The 22,107-nt window shown below is 42.6% G+C and overlaps 1 protein-coding gene across 1 annotated transcript in view; it reads left to right on the forward strand.

Moving 5' to 3' along the window:
* Positions 1-19,477, forward strand: part of LOC309551896 (bifunctional protein GlmU-like) — a 120,053-nt gene extending 100,576 nt beyond the window's left edge. The window contains exon 4 of the mRNA XM_082252610.1: positions 19,030-19,477. Within this exon, the coding sequence (XP_082108736.1) occupies positions 19,030-19,296 (267 nt within the window). The 3' untranslated portion in view covers positions 19,297-19,477. The remainder of the gene's footprint in view (positions 1-19,029) is intronic.
* Positions 19,478-22,107: the final 2,630 nt, after the last annotated feature.

The raw sequence follows: 22,107 nt of genomic DNA on the forward strand, positions 1-22,107 counted from the left end.
ACTTAACCTACTGTATGGCTTAACAGTTAATAGCCAATTGAACTTTCTGTTTAAATTAGTTAAAAGAGAAGTATTGGATTTTTTTTTTCAAGATTTATATTTACCTAGATCGATGCAGCATTTGTGCGATGCTGCATCTGTCCTCCGATGATTCTAAGACTGAGAACTGAGCGATCAAACACCGCTGATCTCTCAGTTCTCAGAGCACCGTGAGCTGATAGCTCATGACTGCCAGTCACCGGCTATCTGCTTGCTCTTAACCTCCAACCCCCCAGAGCCTGAGACTGGTGTCTCAGGCTCTCAGTAGCTCACTGAGAGGCTGAGTCAGGTGCCAATCCAGGGTTGTAGGTGGATACCTAGCATATTGTTGCGATCCTGCCCCAGCCTGGGCCAGCTCTGTGAGGTCAGCCGACAGCAGGCTTCAGCCTGTTGTCTGCTGAAAATGAGTCACAGGGGTGCAAAATGAACAACACTCCTGTGATCCGCAGGAGAAGTACAGCCAGACAAGCTTTGGCTGTACTTCTCCTTTAAATACATTCCCAGTTTCCCACATGCTTTTAAAGAAAAGGTGTGCAAAGTCTTATAGTTTATTTTCTTTAGAAAGCAGCCACAGTAGAAAAACCTGTCCCCTGCCACCATGTTGCAGAAAGGGGGTCATTGCTGTCTGTGTGGAGGGAGTGGTATCTCTGCAAAGCTCTCCATTCAGCATGGGGCATGCACTTTGCTGATTGCAGAGCTATTGTAAGGAGCATTGCGCAAGCCGTTGGGCAATTGTTCATGGGCATAAATATACTCATGTTTACTCCTATAGAAACCTAACTAGATGCATGACTTTGCGCACACATACATGCTGACTTTTGATCTTGAAACTTATGCTGACCTTGTTATTGACCCAGCTTCCACCTGACCTGCTTTTGGGATTATCCTTGTCTGTCTGTGATTTCTGCTCATCTCTGTTACTGACTTCGGCCTGGACTTCTGAACAAAATTCTGCCTATCGACTTAGTACCTCACTGCCTGCACACTGCCAACCTCTGCTTATTCTTGACTCTGATCTTACATACAATTCGGACCTTTCTGGTTTGGCTGTTACTGGACTCAACTTATGACTCCACTCCATTCATCCAAAACAATAACAATTACGAGCTACGTTCATTGTTTTGGATAGCCAGTTGACCTGGCAAATTATCTTATTTGTCTTGGGGGGCTTTATTGCTGTGGGATTAACTAATTTTGGTTTTTCACATTCAATATTAAGTTTCCTGGGTGCAGGGAGTATACGTTTAATATCACAGTCTACTCCACTCATAACTTAACTTGGTATACAACCAGCTGTACCCCTTATCTGATATCAGCACTCACAATCTCAAATCTTAATTGTCTGCACGCTGGAATATGTGATTTTCTATTGCCCTTGCAGATCTCCTCTCAACTTCCAGTAGTGCTTGGACAGGAATTGTGCAAGAAGCCACCCTCATCCTCTCAGGCTTGACATACAGGCATGTGACAGCTTTAGATCTGACTCAGTATAGGGTGCAGAGAGACCACTGCTTCTACACAGAGCAGGTTTTTCTACTCAATGAACACATTTTGTTTTGTTGCAACCTGGAATATATTTAGCTGATTTAACACCTTCCCACCCAGACTATAGCAGAATGACGACCGAGCGGTGGCTTTCCCATTCTGACTGGATGTCATATGACGTCCTGTCAGAAAGCTCCGCTTGTGCGACCGGGCAGCGGCACAATCTGTCACCGGCTGTGTCAATCTGTACCAGCCCGTTGCAGGTACCATGTGACCGCCATAACAAATCACAGCAGGTCACATGACAGTTGTGCACAATGGGGATGGCTTCCTTTTATGCCATCCATGGTGTACAATTGTTTGCTAGCTGTGATTGGTCAATTTGATCAAATGGTACATTCAGGGCCAATCACAGCCCATCTGTACCATATGATTGTGACCAATCACAGTTAATCACAACAAAACAAACCAAATGAATCAGTTTCATTCGGTGAAATGCTTGCTTATAGCAATGTAATTCACTGCTATAAGCAAACTAATATTGTGTAACACAATAAAAAATTCCTGATCACTTCCCCAAAGTAGTACAATCTTACTATGGAAACATTATAATGTCCTGGTCACTGTGTGTTAAAAAAAAAACACTTTTGTACTTTTCGTTTCTTTAATTTTACTAATTCCAAAAACGTATGGCAAAAAAAGACAACTTCAAAAAACTCGCCATGCTTCTTGCTAAATACCTTGGACTGTCTTCTTTCCAAAAAGGGGTCATTTGGGGGATATTTGTACTGTCCTGACATTTTAGGGCTTTAAGAAATGAGACAGGTCATCAGTACATTAGGAATTTCATATACATAGATACTATAGTTTATGGACTCTATAACTTTCCTACAGACTAAATAATATACACTGATTTGGGTTATTTTCACCAAAGAAATGTAGGAGAATACATTTTGGACTAAATTTATGAAGAACAATTATTTATAACAGAAATAGAAAAAAATCTTTTTTTTTCTTCAAAATTTTAAGTATTTTTTTATTTATCTAGTAAAAAACCCAGTAGTGCCTTTGTGCCCTTTGAATACCTGAGCCTAACGCTAACTTAACCCAACCCTCTAAACTAATCTCTCACACTAAACTAACCCCACATTCAGCATATTTGCATTTCTTGTGCTGGAAACCTCAGTGCTGAATCTCCACACCTGTGCTGTCAGCTCTATGCTGAAAGATTAGCTCACTGTGGCCAGCATTCATGATTCGGGGCAGTGAGGGGTAGAGCTAGAAAGATTCCTTTCTCGTGTTTTATTATTATTTACAAAAGACTATAAAGTTCTTGCTGAAGACTGAGCCTCTGCTTTCTGCTAGAGCAAAAAACAGATTGAAGCTGCTTTTGTTTTCTGCAAAAATTATAATTTTAATGTCTGGCCTTTGTGCTCAGGTCAGTAGTCTTAGAAGGGCACATAATGGGACCTTTGTTATGTGCCAGCCCCCTCACTATAAAGGGGTGGATTCCCAGCAGGCATTTATCATTGTGTGTTGGAGTAGTTAAGGAAGAGCCGATGGTCTTTGCAGGGAGAGTTAGCTGATTCTGTGCTATACTGTGCTACATTGTATTAAATGACTGTGTTTTGCAAAGTGGTAGGCTGTATATTTTGTACACCCCCTGTGTTCACAATTCAGCTTGGTTAAAAAAATTGGGTTGGGGATTAGTTTTTCAGACTTTTTTTTTTTTTTCAGGGTATTTTTTTTGTCTGTTGCTAGTGCATTTTTTATTATTATTATACCAGGGTGAGCATTGCACACTTAATGATGACACAGGCAAAGCTGCTCTTCGTTTGCAGCATGTTACTACATACAGCTGCCTTTAAGTTTAGGCAATCCCCTTTATTTAAAAAAAAAAAATGAAGGGCCTAAATTAAGAGCAGGTTCTGCAGAAATTGAAGGATTTGAAGCACTCTGTTTTGACATCTTATTAAACCTTTAAGAGGATATATGGTGGTACTGCATAAATATAAGCTCACAAACTACACTAGGGCCCAGTTCACACTGGTGCTACATATGCTTCGACTTTAGGAGCACATTTATCACATGTAATAAATCAGTGGTTCTCTATGAGAGCCGACTTAACTGGTCCAACACAAGTCGGTCCGACTTTGAAAAAAGGTTCCTGCACTACTATGGTCTGACTTTGGTCCGACTTCAGCCTATTCAATACCATCAAAGCTAGATCATCATCTTAACTGATCTGACTTGTGGCATGTGACTTGTGCTGTGAGGATCTTGAAGGAGAACCTACACCAAAAAAAAAAAATAAAAAACGCGTGGAGTTCCCCCCAATTCCATACCATGCAATTTGGGACAGTTGGGACATAGCCAACTGGTAAATCCCAGCCTGCCATATGTTGTAGCTGGGCAGCCAGAAAGTATGTAAAAGAGTGAGGGACTGCCATGACACCTTGATCCTTAGGGTATTGCAGGGTAGGTAATTTAATTTGTGCCACTCTGTTTTTCGATATTAGGACACAGTATTGAGAGTCCATGCAATCAAACCAATAATGAGGTATCCATACTGGGGCATTATGAAAGACATACAGTAGTTGAGGTGCCCATACCATTTTTTAAAGGTTAGCTCTACCTGTTACCAATAAAGGCAGCTTGCACCAGCTGGCACATTTATGTTTGAATTTCTGCAATAGGAGTTTAAGAGTTAGGGATCTGTAGTCCCCAACATCTCCTGTCACTACTATTCTGAGGTATTTGAATGACTAGACTACTTCCACCTGAGACATCTCCTCCAGGAGGGCTGACTGCAGTGGATCTAACAATAATAGGGATGACTTATGCTAATTAATGGCAAACCCTAAAAGTTGCCCCAAATTGTTCTATAAGCTGCATGACAGTCTTCAAAGACCCTACTGTGTCTCCTAGATATATTAGAGTGTTGTCTGCGTAAAGGGAGAGTTTATCTTCTCTGTTTCCCCAAGGAACCCTAATATGTCCGGAGAGGCCCTCACTTTGGTTGCTAGGGGTTCCAATGCAAGGGTGAAAAGTAGGGGCGAGAGGGGAAACCCATGTCTAGTCCTCCTATAAAGCGGGAAGGCTTCCGAGAGGGTGCCATTGATTCAAATTCTCGCTGTAGGAGCTGAGTAAAGTAGTTTGACCCAGGAAATAAAGGAACTTCCCAGCTGGAATTTCCATAGAATCTCCCAAAGGTATTTCCACTCAACGCTATCAAAAGCTTTGGCAGCATCAAGGAAGAACACCGCTCTATTTCCCTGGTTATCCACTGGCAGTTGAACATTCAGAAACAATTGTCTTATATTCAGTGCTGTGGACCTAGCTGGTATGAAACCGGATTGATCTAGGTGCATCAACCCTCAAACCACACTCACCAGTCTCGTAGCGAGTACCCGAATCAGTAACTTAATATCCATATTTAGCAACCATATGGGTCTATACGAGTCTGGTAGTGTCAAGTCCTTGCCAGGCTTGGGGAGTACTACTAAAACTGCTTCATTCATAGAAGGGGGTAAACATTTATCACATACTGCAGCATTAAGAGTAGACAACAAGTTAGGCAGAAGGAAATCACTAAATCAGTTATATATTTCTGCTGGTAGGCCGCTAGTACCTGGAGACTTACTATTGGCCATTTCCCGCACCTTCTCAGTAAGATCCTCTATTGTAATGGGGCATTTAACATCTTATGGTCACTATTAGTTAGTTTGGGTAGGGGGAAATGGTCTAGAAATTGCACCACCTCATCCGAGTGGTCGACCTTAGAAGAGTAAACATCCTTAAAATAGTCATGAAAAATCTGGGGTATCTGATCCAGATCCTGCACCAGATCCCCCATGGGGTTTCGAAAAGACACAATATGAGATACCCCCTGCTGCAAGTGAGAGATCACAGCAAGTAAGTGCCCCATATTCTCGCCCTCATCGAAATACTGTTGTTGCATGAAAAATCATTTATTTTCAGCAGTTGTAAGAACAACATGTTGATACATGTTCTGCACCTCCATCCAACTACGTTTAGTTCAGAAGTATCAAAGTTTCCCAGTCTTTAGTGGCTGTTTTAATGCAAGAAATTAGTTTTATGATGAAATCCCGGTGATGGGCTTCAAGAGTATCCCAAACTACTCCCAGTGCAGCTGTATCTTTATTATATCACATAAACAGTTGTATCGCTTTGGGAATAGGGTTAGCAGCTGGCAAAAGGTTAAGCCAAAATGGGGTTAACCTTCCATTTCTTCTCCCCAGTACCAACAGGGACAACCCTCAACAAAGAGTGATCAGAGAGGCTTGGTGGGAAATATTCAGCCAGAGTGACTTTAAGTAATGCCATAGGGATAGACAGGCAGACATCTATACGTGAGAGGCCCTTGAGTGGGTGAGTAGGCCCTTGAGTAGGCACGTGAGTAGATGAATAGCATGAGTAACATTTCTTGTCTGGATATTTTTCCCTCCACACATCTCTCAAGCCCAGCTCCAAAATCAATCTGGCAAATGGGGTGGGACCACCTGAACCAGTAGCCTGTCCCCCTAAAGGCGTGAATCTATCCAGGCTTCTATCCAGGAGGTTGTTGAAGTCTCCCAGAACCCAAATCGGTATGTCAGGATAGGGGGCCAAAAATTGTGCCAAGTTTTTTAAACTGTCCGGAGAGAAGGGTGGAGGGACATAGATACTTGCTATAATACATAGCATCCCAGCTATTTTGCATAACAGAAAAATATATCTAGCCTGATCATCAACACGGGATTGTATTAGATGAAAGGGTATAGTATTTGAAATTAATATACTGACTCCCCTGAAGTTGGCAGTGTGTGTTAAGTGAAACTGCGTCTGATAGGCGGGGTTATTAAGCAGGGATAGTGTGTTATATTGAAGATGTGTTTCCTGCAAACACACCACCGCTGAGTGGTAAGAGTTCAAAGCAAAGAACAGCGAAACACGTTTCACTCCATTGCCCAACCCCCTCACATTCCAGGAGAGCAAATTACATTCAGGCTGCATAAGAATAACTGTATAATAAAATAAGCATCCAAGGCATACACTGCAGGCCAATCATTCCAACATTAAAAGTAACCTGGGAATGAGGTGGCTGTTGCTCATTAAAAGCAAAATCCAGAACCTTCCAAGGTCCCGCAGGAAGTGCTTGGTTATAAGACGTAATCAGAAAGAACAGATAGAAACTTCTGGTACCATTTAGGGAGGCAGTCAAAAAAAAAGAAAAAAGAACGATTACATGCGCACAATTCAAAAAAACATAAGTGGTCCCATTGTGGACCACTATAACACACAATAGTGGGGACAGGACTAAATAAAACGACCGGCTATGTCCATAGTCCTCAGAACCGGGTAGCAAATGTCATAAACTATATGTCCATGCAGGAAAGATATTAAGGGGAGGGCCCTAACATCACTGGGTTACCCGTAGATCCAAAGGAACTTGCAGAGTCTAAGTTAATACTGTAACTAAAATTGAAAAAGAAATATGTCTAGTGCGCTTCCAATAATGATAAAAACAAAAAATTGTTTAAAAGTGAAAAAACATTTACAGATGGAAATATAACGTGACCATGCTATTGCAGCAACCAAAGATAATGTGCTAAAAAACACAGAAGTCCACAGGTGAATAATAATTCAAATAAAGTCCAAAGGTGTCAATAAACTGGTTCTGGGAACACACAGGTTAGATATCCCATACGATATAGTGTGTTTCCCCACACCAAAGTGAATTGGCTCCTTACCAGATAAACATATGAAGTAGCATGAAACATGTTTATTTAATTTCTTTAATTTCTGTGGTCATATTAGTGATGGTAGCATTACAGTAGGTGACTACAGAAAAGATTTCCCTGAGAGTGAGTTCAGGATCCTGTGTGCCTGAGCTCACTGCCTGAAGCTAGTAAAGGAGGGGTCCTCACTATGTCCCAGGAGGATAGGTCTGCAGGTTCCTCCAGCCAGGCAGAATCACCCTCTTTCCCCTGTAAGGTATCAGGGACAGCAGCTGGTGGTGGAAAGGCCGATTTTACAGGGGTGTCCTTAGCAGTGGATTTTGCAAATAGTTTCTGGGCTGCTTCCTTGGTTGAGTTGTAGGAGTAGCCACCATCTTGGACCGCATGGTCCGGCGCCCCCTGCAAGTCCTTTCCCCTCTGGGACAATTATGTTGGCAGAGCTCCAGACAGTGAAAGGGAAGCCCTGAGTGTAGTGGAACCTTGGCAGGTCGGTAGCAGTGTGAACAGTGCTTCAGGAGATGAAGGACAGGAGAAGAAGCAGGATCCTTGGCGGAGACAGCTATCAGTGTGTCTTACTCCATTCACCGCAAGCCACGCCCCTGGAGCTACTTTTATAAAGGACTTGGTCAAAAACCTGTGCCCTGTTTTTATTTATTTTTTACATCAATTTGGGCGAATGAGTAAAGATACATTTTACCCCATACTCATTCACATAGGGGGGAGCCGGAATCTGGGTGCCCCCCTGTTAAAGGGGGCTTCCAGATTCCAATAAGCCTCCTGCCTAAAGACCCCCACACCCCCCCACCCAGGTTTGTCGGGAAGAGGCCCTTGTCCCCATCAACATGGAGGCAAGGTGCTTTAGGGTGGGGAGTGCAAAGCGCCCGACTCCCCATGTTGAGGGCATGGAGCCTGGTATTGTCCGGGAGGGGGTGCTTGTGTGCCCCCCCTTTCCTGAACTGCCGGGGTGCATACTCAGATAAGGGTCTGATATGGATTTTGGGGGGACCCTGTTTTTTTTTTTTGCATTGGTTATGGGTAGGGTTGAGCGAACACCTAGATGTCCGTGTTCGACGGGTTCGGCCGAACTTTAAAAAAAAGTCCGGGTCCGTGTCCCGGACTTTTACCGAACTTTTCCCGGACACCGAACCCCATTGAAGTCAATGGGGACCCGAACTTTAAGGCACTAAAATGGCTCTAAAACACCAAAGGAAAGGGCTAGAGTGCTGCAAATGGCAGCAAAACGTAATTAAGAGCATGGCAAGTGCTCTGCAAACAAATGTGGATAGGGAAATAACTTAAAACAACAAAAAAAAAACAGAAAAATAAAACAATGTTCTTCTTCATCTCTGAAGGACGAGGCCCATATGGAGTAGGAGGGAGGTTGAGGTGGTGGTGGATGTGGCGGTGACATAGGCGTGCGCACAGGGTGTGCTGGGTGTGCCTGGGCACACCCTAATCACCTAGGGCACATAGCATTGCCAGTGAGGAGATGGGAAAGATCTCCCTGGGACCTGCTCTGCTCTATTTCTCCTTGCCTACAGGTACATGGCCCCGATACATTACTCTCCCTGCTGGCAAACACATGCATGTGTATTTCAACTTTGGGGTGCACACCTTAATGCAATAGGCTGCGCACACCTATGGGCGGTGTAGGTGGAAGCGGCGGTGGAGGAGGACCAGGGCCGGATTAACAGCATCATGGGCTTGGTGCTGAGGATTTTGAAGGGCCTTAAGGGCCGTGCCTTGCCATGCACCCAGAGGAGGAAGGGTGCAGCCATGCATGCCTAATTCAACATGGGATGCTGTCTCTGAAGCCCATAAACACATCCATGCATCGCCAACTGTCCCTCCTTGTCCGGCCTTCACGCTGTGTGGGGAGGTTCTGAGGGTGCTGCCTGGGGAAGCGAGCATAGAAGCCAGACTTCTGTGTTTACAAGTGACAGAAGAGCGGTAACAGTGAATATGGCCAACCCGGGGCCTATATAAAAGGTAGGGGCCTGGAGCTGCAGCTCCAATAGCCCCTACATTAATCTGGCCCTGAGGAGGAGGACGAGGTAGCCAACACTGCTTCTTTTCAAAAATTTTAAATGAGGGTACACCCCAAAAGAGTGAGAAAGAGCAAAAATGGAACAATGGGTGGGTAAGGTCGGTATCCATTGCTATTCTGCATAAGGTACGGAAAAGTCCCGTGGGATCCATGCCTGGTTCATTTTAATGAACGTGAGCTTGTCCACATTGTCTCTGGACAGGCGGCTGCGCTTGTCTGTTATAACGCCCCCAGCCGTGCTAAATACCCGTTCAGATAATACACTGGCTGCAGGGCACGCCAGCACCTCCAAGGCGTAAAGGGCAAGCTCAAGCCATGTGCCCAATTTGGAGACCCAGAAGTTGAAGGGGGCAGACCCGTCATTCACTACATGTAGGCGTGTGCACACATACTGCTCCACCATGTTGGTAAAATGCTGCCTCCTGCTAAGACGTTCCATCTGAGCTGCTGGTGCTGCTGTTTGTTGTGGCGTGCTGACAAAGCTTTTCCACATTTCGGCCATGCTAACCCTGCCTTCTGAGGTGCTGGCGGTGCCCTGGTTGCGTTGGCGACCTCCTCCTCCTCCTCCTCTGCCTTGTGCTTCCACTGTGGCCCCGCTGTCAGATGGGAATGCCAGCAGCATGGCGTCTACCAGCGTGCGCTTGTACTCGCGCATCTTGCGATCGCGCTCCAGTGAGTGAATTAAGGACGGTACGTTGTCCTTGTAACGGGGATCCAGCAGCGTGGCCACCCAGTAATCAGCACAAGTTAGAATGTGGGCAACTCGGCGGTCGTTGTGGAGACACTGCAGCATGTAATCGCTCATGTGTGCCAGGCTGCCCAGAGGCAACGAAAGGCTGTCCTCTGTGGGAGGTGTATCGTCCGTGTCCTCTGTATCCCCCCAGCCACGCACCAGTGATGGCCATGAGCTGGCCTGGGTGCCACCCTGCTGTGAACATGGTTCCATCTCCTCCTCCAGCTCCTCCTCCTCCTCATCCTCCTCATCCTCCAGAACTGTGCCCCTGCTGGACAATTGCGTCCCTGGCGTTTGCGTGTGCAGGAACCCACCCTCGGAGCCCCTTGCGAATGACTGCCCTGAAAGCCTTGGAAATGTTACCTCTTCATCCTCCTCCTCCTCCTCATCCTGTGCCACATCCTCTTCCATCATCGCCCGAATTGTTTTTTCAAGGAGGCATAGAAGTGGGATAGTTAAGCTGAGAACGGCGTCATTGCCACTGGCCATGTTGGTGGAGTACTCAAAACAGCGCAACAAGGCACACAGGTCTCGCATGGAGGCCCAGTTAAATTAAATAGCGGAATAGAAAATATGATCCAAAAAAAGTGTATGTATATCACACGTACACAACCACACTGGGCCCCAATTACTATTGTTTGTACCCCTAAAAGGCTAGATGAGGAGTAGGGGGAGTATGGAACAGGCAGCACCCTCAAACCTTCAGAAGTATGAGATGAACCCCAACAACTTGGAAAGGTGGATCTCTCTCACACGTACCAACACAGACTATCCCCCAATTTAACTGATCCCCAAAGGTTTTTGATTAAATAGCGGAATAGAAAATATGATCCAAAAAAAGTGTATGTATATCACACGTACACAACCACACTAGGCCCCAATTACTATTGTTTGTACCCCTAAAAGGCTAGATGAGGAGTAGGGGGAGTATGGAACAGGCAGCACCCTCAAACCTTCAGAAGTATGAGATGAACCCCAACAACTTGGAAAGGTGGATCTCTCTCACACGTACCGACACAGACTATCCCGCAATTCAATTGATCCTCAAAGGTTTTTATTGAATAGCGGAATAGGAAATATGATCAAAAAAAGTGTATGTATCTCGCACGTACACAACCACACTAGGCCCCAATTACTATTGTTTGTACCCCTAAAAGGCTAGATGAGGAGTAGGGGGGGTATGGAACAGGCAGCACCCTCAAACCTTCAGAAGTATGAGATGAACCCCAACAACTTGGAAAGGTGGATCTCTCTCACACGTACCGACACAGACTATCCCCCAATTTAACTGATCCCCAAAGGTTTTTGATTAAATAGCGGAATAGAAAATATGATCCAAAAAAAGTGTATGTATATCACACGTACACAACCACACTAGGCCCCAATTACTATTGTTTGTACCCCTAAAAGGCTAGATGAGGAGTAGGGGGGGTATGGAACAGGCAGCACCCTCAAACCTTCAGAAGTATGAGATGAACCCCAACAACTTGGAAAGGTGGATCTCTCTCACACGTACCGACACAGACTATCCCCCAATTTAACTGATCCCCAAAGGTTTTTGATTAAATAGCGGAATAGAAAATATGATCCCAAAAAAGTGTATGTATATCACACGTACACAACCACACTGGGCCCCAATTACTATTGTTTGTACCCCTAAAAGGCTAGATGAGGAGTAGGGGGAGTATGGAACAGGCAGCACCCTCAAACCTTCAGAAGTATGAGATGAACCCCAACAACTTGGAAAGGTGGATCTCTCTCACACGTACCAACACAGACTATCCCCCAATTTAACTGATCCCCAAAGGTTTTTGATTAAATAGCGGAATAGAAAATATGATCCAAAAAAAGTGTATGTATATCACACGTACACAACCACACTAGGCCCCAATTACTATTGTTTGTACCCCTAAAAGGCTAGATGAGGAGTAGGGGGAGTATGGAACAGGCAGCACCCTCAAACCTTCAGAAGTATGAGATGAACCCCAACAACTTGGAAAGGTGGATCTCTCTCACACGTACCGACACAGACTATCCCGCAATTCAATTGATCCTCAAAGGTTTTTATTGAATAGCGGAATAGGAAATATGATCAAAAAAAGTGTATGTATCTCGCACGTACACAACCACACTAGGCCCCAATTACTATTGTTTGTACCCCTAAAAGGCTAGATGAGGAGTAGGGGGAGTATGGAACAGGCAGCACCCTCAAACCTTCAGAAGTATGAGATGAACCCCAACAACTTGGAAAGGTGAATCTCTCTCACACGTACCGACACAGACTATCCCGCAATTCAATTGATCCTCAAAGGTTTTTATTGAATAGCGGAATAGGAAATATGATCAAAAAAAGTGTATGTATCTCGCACGTACACAACCACACTAGGCCCCAATTACTATTGTTTGTACCCCTAAAAGGCTAGATGAGGAGTAGGGGGGGTATGGAACAGGCAGCACCCTCAAACCTTCAGAAGTATGAGATGAACCCCAACAACTTGGAAAGGTGGATCTCTCTCACACGTACCAACACAGACTATCCCCCAATTTAACTGATCCCCAAAGGTTTTTGATTAAATAGCGGAATAGAAAATATGATCCAAAAAAAGTGTATGTATATCACACGTACACAACCACACTAGGCCCCAATTACTATTGTTTGTACCCCTAAAAGGCTAGGAGTAGGGGGAGTATGGAACAGGCAGCACCCTCAAACCTTCAGAAGTATGAGATGAACCCCAACAACTTGGAAAGGTGGATCTCTCTCACACGTACCAACACAGACTATCCCCCAATTTAACTGATCCCCAAAGGTTTTTGATTAAATTAGCGGAATAGAAAATATGATCCCAAAAAAGTGTATGTATATCACACGTACACAACCACACTAGGCCCCAATTACTATTGTTTGTACCCCTAAAAGGCTAGGAGTAGGGGGAGTATGGAACAGGCAGCACCCTCAAACCTTCAGAAGTATGAGATGAACCCCAACAACTTGGAAAGGTGGATCTCTCTCACACGTACCAACACAGACTATCCCCCAATTTAACTGATCCCCAAAGGTTTTTGATTAAATAGCGGAATAGAAAATATGATCCCAAAAAAGTGTATGTATATCACACGTACACAACCACACTAGGCCCCAATTACTATTGTTTGTACCCCTAAAAGGCTAGATGAGGAGTAGGGGGAGTATGGAACAGGCAGCACCCTCAAACCTTCAGAAGTATGAGATTGTGTTCACTGTACCCCACAAAGATTGAGTTCACTGCACCCCACAATGATTGTGTTCACTGCACCCCACAAAGATTGTGTTCACTGCACCTCACAAAGATTGTGTTCACTGTACCCCCCAAAGATTGTGTTCACTGCACCCCACAAAGATTCTGTTCACTGTACCCCACAAAGATTGTGTTCACTGCACCCCAAAAAGATTGTGTTCACTGCACCCCAAAAAGGATGTTGTTCACTGCACCCCAAAAAGGATGTTGTTCACTCCACCCCAAAAAGATTGTGTTCACTGCACCCCACAAAGATTGTGTTCACTGCACCCCAAAAAGATTGTGTTCACTGCACCCCAAAAATGATTTTGTTCACTGCACCCCAAAAAGGATTTTGTTCACTGCACCCCAAAAAGGATGTTGTTCACTCCACCCCAAAAAGATTGTGTTCACTGCACCCCAAAAAGATTGTGTTCACTGCACCCCACAAAGGATTTTGTTCACTGCACCCCAAAAAGATTGTGTTCACTGCACCCCAAAAAGGATGTTGTTCACTGCACCCCAAAAAGGATTTTGTTCACTGCACCCCAAAAAGATTGTGTTCACTGCACCCCACAAAGGATTTTGTTCACTGCACCCCACAAAGATTGTGTTCACTGCACACCAAAAAGGATTGTGTTCACTGCACCCCAAAAAGATTTTGTTCACTGCACCCCAAAAAGATTGTGTTCACTGCAGCCCAAAAAGATTGTGTTCACTGCAGCCCAAAAAGATTGTGTTCACTGCAGCCCAAAAAGATTGTGTTCACTGCAGCCCAAAAAGATTGTGTTCACTGCAGCTCACACACAGAAAAATGGATGTGGATCACTGACACCTGCCTATCGCCAATCCCACACCACACAGCAATATCGATTGTAGTTTGTAGAACACAGTTTCCCTAAAATTCAGCAGACTCTGTCCCTAACAGGATTGAGAAGAGATCGTAGATCAGGATTGAGTGCAGATTCACCCCACCCCCCACACAGCAATATCGATTGTAGTTTGTAGAAGACACTGACCCTATAATTCAGCAGACTCTATCCCTAAAATGCCTACAACTCGCCCTGCCTAAACACTCCGACCTGTCCCTCAATTCTATCCGGACACAAATGGTTTTTTCCTGCCTATCTTTCCCTAATCAGCAGCCAGCACGTTGATGTGTGCTCTGTCCCTGAATCTAAGCAGCATAATGACGCCGCTGCGGCTGCCTCGAACTTATAAAGACTTGGTCACATGCTTCAGACGGCCAATCACAGCTACTGAGACATTTGCAGGCATGGCTGGGATGGCTTAAGGCACACCAGTTAAACGATTGTTGATTGGCTGTTGAAAGCCCGCCATGAAAAGAGCGCCAAAGCATGCAAAACCCGGAAATAAAACGACCGAACACGGATTTTTACCCGAACATACAGTAAAGTGTCCGTGTCCGTGTTCGGGTACAAAAAATCCAATTATTCTGTACGAACACGAATAATACAGTCCGTGTTCGCTCAACACTAGTTATGGGTTCCGCCGCGAGATCCATACTAGACTCAAAGGGCCTGGTATTGTCTGATCAAAGTCGGATCTTGTTCATTGAAGTCACATGGAAGTCAGACATGAAGACATAGAGCAAAGTTTGATTGAGAGTCCCCGAGTTCCATGTTGGAGCAGTGTGAACCTGGCCCTAAATACTGTTTTGCCACTGGCCAATTTGTGCAAAGTTTAGGGTTTTAGCTTTATTTTTTAATATTAATGTTTCCTATAATTTTAAGATCTGTTTTAGCTGCTACTTCCACTGTTCAATTTAGGCTTATTGATGCTAAAATTTAAAAAAGCAGGTTTCTGTGGCCAATACTAGCTAGAAAAAAACTTTTTTTTTTTTTTTTTTTTGAAAGTTCAATTTAATCAGATTGGAGTGCTACTGCTGTAATTTACCTCTTGACCTCTGGAAGGTTTTATCACCTTCATGACCAGGGCATTTTTTGTTTTTCAGCACTGTGCTACTTTAAGTGGCAATTGCTTGGTCATGCAACACTGTACCCAAAAAAAATTATATCATTTTTTTTCACACAAATAGGGCTTTCTTTTGGTGGTACTTAATCACCACGGTTTTTTTATTTTTTTGCTATACAAAATAAAGAATACCAAAAATGATGATAAAATGATGATAAAAAAACATGTTTATGTTAGTGTGTTAAAATTTTTTGCAAACAAATAATCTTTCTTCACAAATTTAGGTCACAATATAGTCTGCTTCATTTTTTGCTAAAAATAACCCATCAGTGTATATTATTTAGTCTATGTGAAAGGTATAGAGTCTACAAACTATGGTATAAGTATATACTTTTGGAAAGTAGACAGTTCAAGGTATTTAGTAAGAGGCTTGGCAAGTCTTTTCAACTTGAACATTTTTGTCACATTTTTTCGAAAATAAAGAAATTAGATTTTTTCACAATTTATATTTTTAATACTGTCACCAGTGCAGTACAGCGTCATCATATGACTGATGTGGTGGTGATTAGGGATACTGACTGGTGATAGTAAAAAAAAAATAAAACATGTAAATCATTTTTTTATTAAATTTTTTAACTTTTTCTCTTTTTTTATAGATTTTTTTTTTCTTTTTTTTTTTAAACATTTTTTTTTTCTTTTTTTTAGATTCTTTTTTTACATACTCTCATCAGAGAAGTTTAGTGTCACTATAGTGAGAATGTACTACTCTGTAGCAGTGATCAGGGATTTTTTTTTCTTTTATTACACTGTAATTGCTTGTTACAGTGATGTAACGGCAGTCATTGGAACTGTCATAATTAGCTTTCATTCATGACTCATTGTTTACTTTTGTGATGCTGTGATTGGCCCACAGCTTTCGCATGGCACAAGGTGCTGTCATTGGCCCCTATACTAATGGATCAAAGGTAATCAATCCCGGGTCACAACAATAGTAAACAATGATGTCATAAGTTGATCACAGTGATCACGTGGTATGCAGGCTGTTCACAGCAGCTTGATACTGAGCACAGCAATCCACTGAAGACAGCGGGTTGTGGATCTCGCTGCTGTGTGCCCCAGGCTGTGCACCAGTGCATCGCAAAATACGGGAACTTCTGGCGATCAGCAAGTGGTTAAGTAAACCTCAACTTAAAAATAAAAAAACCAATTACACATCCAAAATATGCGATGCTAGAATATGACATTGCTGATGTCGTCTGTGAAAATACCACTATTCCATAACAGCACAGATTAAAAGCATTTCTCAAGCATGCAATTCAAACAATGAATGTTTTTTCCATGTTGTCCCATTATATAGACCCTATGGTAGTTCCTAGCTCTTCATGTCCTTTTTGAATGCTAGCTTTTCTATTAACCTTGAAAATGGGCAGAATCAAAGATTTGCCTCTGATAGACTTCAGTGAGATTTACTGCTATTTTTTGGGTTTTGTGAATTTCAAATATGATTTGATAAACCCCCCTTAAATTGAAATTTGGGTAGATTCACCGATTTGGTTGTGTCTATATGCAGTATACTAATGGCTATAAAACAAGACTACTGAGTGAGTACACACAGCAGCTGTTATGCTTCTGTTCATTCTCAAAGCAGTTTTACATTATCCTGCTAATGTAATCCATCAATTGGTATGGTATAGCATGACATTGCAAGCATTAAAGTCACTAACTGAAATTATTTCTCCAACCGTCTTCCAGGACAGCCCATGAAATTTAGAGCACCTCCCTAGGAAGGTAAAAGGTGGTCCTCCATGTTCTTACTTCAGTTTTAATGTTCCCTCTAGATGGGGGTGACATGTTACCTGTGTAACTGGTAGTGGAATCCCTAGTTTCTTTATCTGTGTCTGTAAATCTGTACCTCTTTTTGCCCATCCACAAAACCCCCTCTTTATTAGCAGGTCGTAGCTGTGGATCTTCTTCTTTCAGTCCATTGGGAAGCCCAGTATCAGTGGTAGACCTCTTTTGTGCCAGTCACTCCTACTGTGGTTTGTATCAACATTGCTGTGTTAGACAGTTTCCTTGCGGAGGGGTAGAGCTATTTAGTTCAGGCTGGTTGCCTGGAAGATTCAGAGGCATAATTTCCAAGTTGGGTGACATCATCACAGGGTGCCAGAGACATTGGTTCTAAGCCTGTAAAGTGGCTCAGACAGATGAACTCTAGGGTGGCTGGTGCTCTCGTACAAGCAGTTCCCAGTGGAGGCTGTGGTGTACTGTTCAAAGTACAACTGCCTCTGCACTTCCCACTCATAACTCTGCGGGTACATGCTCCTCAGGCCAGCATCAGCTCCTCACGGGTAACCCTGATGTTGTTTTTACCACCTTGCTGTACCTGTGTTGCCCTAATGCTGTTTCTGGCATCTAGAGCTCCTTAATGTGGGGGTCAGGCCGAAGGTGCACCTTCTTTTTCATGTCATAAGCACTGGGTGGCTTGTAGTTGCTGGGCTTATTAGGCAGGTACTGCCTTTTATTTTTTTCAGGACCAGGATAAAGGTCCAGGTCCTGCTCCCAAGAGGAAATTTGCAATCTGTGCAGCTATATTAGGATATTCTTGGAGCAAGCCATTATGCTGTACTTTTATAGGTTACCTGGTTAAGATGAATCAGCTGTGATCTATAGTAAGCTACTGTCATCAGTAAAGGAAGAATTGGCTACTACTGTTCACACCTTTGAAGTCCCAATCAGTTTCTCATGGTCAGTCTCCAGTGGTGCCTAGGCTCTCTGCTGGAATTTCTTCTGCATTGGAAGTTTTACATGGTGAAGATACAGAAGAGGCATGTAGAGCATTGCATCCTAACAGTCAGAATCAGACAGTGAGGCTGATTCCAAGAATGGAGAAGGGCCATCTAGGGGAACTAGATACAATTTGTCCCTTGAGGTTGTTAATGATCTGCTCAAAACCATTTATAAAACTTTGCAAATAGAAGAGTAATAGGTACAGCTCTCAAGGCATGAGCTTATGTATTAGAGTCTGCACAAAAAGAAGTCCAGAGTTTTTCCTGTGCATAAAACTCTTTAGGATGCTATACAGCTGGAATGGTCAGAATAAGAGAAGACATCTTTGTTTTTTAATAGTTTAAATGGAAGGTGTCCCTTTGATGTGGATCCTGCACATTCTGGTTTTACCACTTTACAAGGTTTCCAAGAAAGTCGATTTGGCTTTTGAGGATATGGGAGCTCTCAAATATCTAATGGATAAGAGGGGTGAGGTTTTTGTTTGTAGGGCCTGGCCTCCTTCATCTTTAAATTCAAACCTGCATTAGCCTCTATCTGTGTGGCAAGGAACCTGGCTTAACCACATGCAATCACACTTGGTAGCAGCGTCCCCCTATGGAGAATCCCACAGTTTACATATTTTTTAAGGCTGTCTCTAGAATTGTCTCTAGAACAGTGACGTGTTTCCTGTCCTGGTGGGAGGAGCTCTACGTCTCATGAGCTGTCCTGGATGACTACAGGAAATAGAGTTATTGGTGAGTCCAACTCTGGTTTTCTGATTCATTGCTATAGGCTACAGCACTTCTCACATAACAGTTGCTTGTTGCCAATGCATTTCTCCAAAATTTTACCTAAGGAAAATATCTCAATTTCACTTATCCTTCTAAGATGAGAAACTTTGCTCACATTTTTATCTAAATGAACTGAAGTCAATTGGAGGTGAATTTTGCTACTTTTTTTCTGAAATTATGCTGTGGATGCATGTGGTGTTAATTTTTAAATATTTTTTTCTGTTTTGTTTTTCAGATAATACAATTAAATCAAAAATTAGAAATTGTTTCATTGGTCGGAACACTAAATGAGCATGCTCACCTACACATCTCCCTGTCTGATAAAGATGGAAGAACCATCGGTGGCCATGCTATAGGAGATTTGGAGGTCTTCACCACTGCTGAGATAGTGATTGGGGAACTCAGTGACCTTCAATTCACTCGGGAGATGGATGAACGCACGGGCTTTCCAGAACTCGTCATTAGTCCGCGGACGGAAAACACTAGCTCTGCTAGCTTCTAAATTATTTACCATTTTTCCTTGCCAGCCACTGAATGAGATAAATTTGCTTCAGAGCATGTCCTTAGACTGCTCTTTGCATTATTGTATTGATTTCAACCATCTGATCACTCACAACATAATCAGTCATGTATGAAATACACACGGCAAAATCATCTCAATAAATTCTTTAAATGTCTTGTCATTAATTTCCGCTGTTTATCAACATGGGCTGCCTTTATTGTTTGGGGATTTTTCTTCTCATGCCAGCCGTTCTGCTGGGATTTTATGAGACTGATTGCCCCAGAGAGGGTATAGGACAGTGACAATTGCTCAGAGGGCTAATGAATGTACCGTTTGCTCATCTTTATATGGTTACTAGAACACTAATTGGGAGGGACAGAGTGAACAAACGCAGAAAAGCGGTTATCTGATATGCGTGACTTGGATTTAAAGCAAAAAGCTGTAACACGACTTCCTAGTCCTGCAGTTTACTGTTTACGAGTACAAACTATGCTCTTATTAAAGGTTAACAGCTGCTGTAACCTAATAGATCCTGGAAGAGAATTTCTACCAGTTCTTCATAATACATTGTATGAATAAAATTATTTTAGTTGTAATATGATTTTAAAGAAAATGCATGTTTAATATATTTGGTAATAATAATTATTCATGCAATCAGAAAAATGGAAATAATTCTTTATCACTAGTATTATAAAAGCTGAGCAGATATTAAAGGCCAACAAATGCAGTACTGAATTATTTTAAACAATTATTAAAGGCCCCATCCTATGCGTTGCAGTACTGCAACATGTTACCTAGTGTTAAGGTTTGCTGTGTTAAGGTTCGCTGTGTTAGGGGAGCCCATTAATTTCGCAAAAGCTGGCAGGGGACTTTTTTTTTTTTGCGAAGCGCTATGCACTTGCGTGTGAAATAAAAAATGCTGACTGGAGCAAATGACAGCTAGCTAGGGAAGAGATTTGGATTAATGTCAAATTTAAATTTGTTGCAATTTTTCAGGCTATGAATTTGGTTTGAATTTCAAATTCTAGACAAAAATGATGGTTGATAATTTTCACACTGACATTTAATGCCTTTTACCCTAGTAAAGGCCTCACAGCAGCCAGAAAAGCCTTTGTAAAACCTAAAATAGGATAAATAAGCCCCTTACTATTAAAACCATAGTGTCAAAATGTTTGAGCTGATGACAGTCAAAGGACAGGAAAAGTTCATTTAATAAGAATAAATAAGTGAAAGTGATTTAGTGCTTGAATTGTGTTTATGTTGGAGTGCAGTGGTGGGGTACTTTGTTCTTTGGGCCCCCTGTCTTCTCAGATCTTTAGTGAACCCAACAGTCTTTTATAATTATTAATATCTGTCAGCAACAAGTGATTGATTGCCAGTTTCTAAGCTGTTTCTGCCATTAGCTGCTTTTTTTCCCCCTAACAAATGGGCTCTTTTCTTTACTAACCAGTTGACCTCTGGAAAATTTACCTCCCTTCATGACCAGGCCTTTTTTTGCGAAACGGCACTGCGTTACTTTAACTGAAAATTGCGACACTTTACCCAAATAAAATTTTTCCCCACAGATAGAGCTTTCTTTTGGTGGTATTTTATCACCACTGCAGTCTTTATTTTTGTGCTATAAACAAAAAGGCCAACAATTTTGAAAGAAAAACTTTTTTTTTTTACTTTCTGCTTTAAAACACATCCAATAACAAAAGCCAAAATAAAATCAAATATATTCATCAATTTAGGCAAATATGTATTCTGCTACGGGTTTTTGGTAAAAAGAAAAGGGGTTAAACATCTAGGGTGAACAGTGTAACTCTGTTCCCAGCCAGTGTTTGTGTTTGCTATGTGTGCTGCTTTTACTAGGGGAAGTAATGGATTCTACTCCCTGCTTTGCAGAAACACAGAATCCATCCATCCCCCCTGTCAGAATGGGGATCTGCCTTTTTTACATAGGCAGATCCCCATTCTGTGTAGTTTACAAATGAAGGACATCAGGAGTTGTGCCAAAGGACGTTGAGAGCCCCGCATCTGCAGATCGACTTCTACTGGGAATTATCATAGCAGAAGGTGGCCGATGGCAGAGCGTGAGCCCCCTGCAGCAGAAGTCCGTAATCACATATACTGTATATACAAGTGATGAAAAAATATTTATTTCAGTTTGAGGCAGAGTCACTTTGGGGAACTTTTTTTTTCGGGGGGTTGGAGGGGACAATTTGGTGATTGTGTATTTTTTTATTATGATATGGTCTTTTTTTTTTGGTTTTGAGTTACATGCTGCTGATCGTCTGCTCTGAGAACTCACTCTGCATTAACATTTTTGTAGGAGAGAGAAGGTAATTTGGTGATTGTGCTTTATTTGTTTAGTGGCAGGGTTTTCTTTTATGTTTGGAGTCACCTTCTGCTGACCATTCATTTGTACTCTGGCCTTTTTTTTTTTTTGACAGCAACCCACAGCATTGTTTGAAAGGTAAAATAAAAAAATAAAATAAAAACAGTGTACACAGCACACCTAATTCTGCACACCTCACTATCCTCATATAACAAGCCCAAATGCAATGACACAAGCAACAAGAGATGTCCTTCTAAAAAAAAAAAAAAAAAATACAGATGCAGCCTTTAGGTATTGGTGGATTAAGGCTGACCACTGGCACCACAGTTTGGCAGCAGTGGATAGGCAAATGAGAAGGCACAAGGTGCAGGCAGACAATTTCACAAAAAAAAAAACTGCAGTTACAGCCCTCAGAAACACAGGTGGGTAAAAATGGTAAGTGTCACCACAGCATTATCAACAGGCCGAATAGAGGCAGCACTAGTCATAAG

Source organism: Pelophylax lessonae, assembly GCF_965119305.1.
Source record: "Pelophylax lessonae genome assembly, chromosome: 3".
Lineage (NCBI taxonomy): Eukaryota > Metazoa > Chordata > Amphibia > Anura > Ranidae > Pelophylax > Pelophylax lessonae.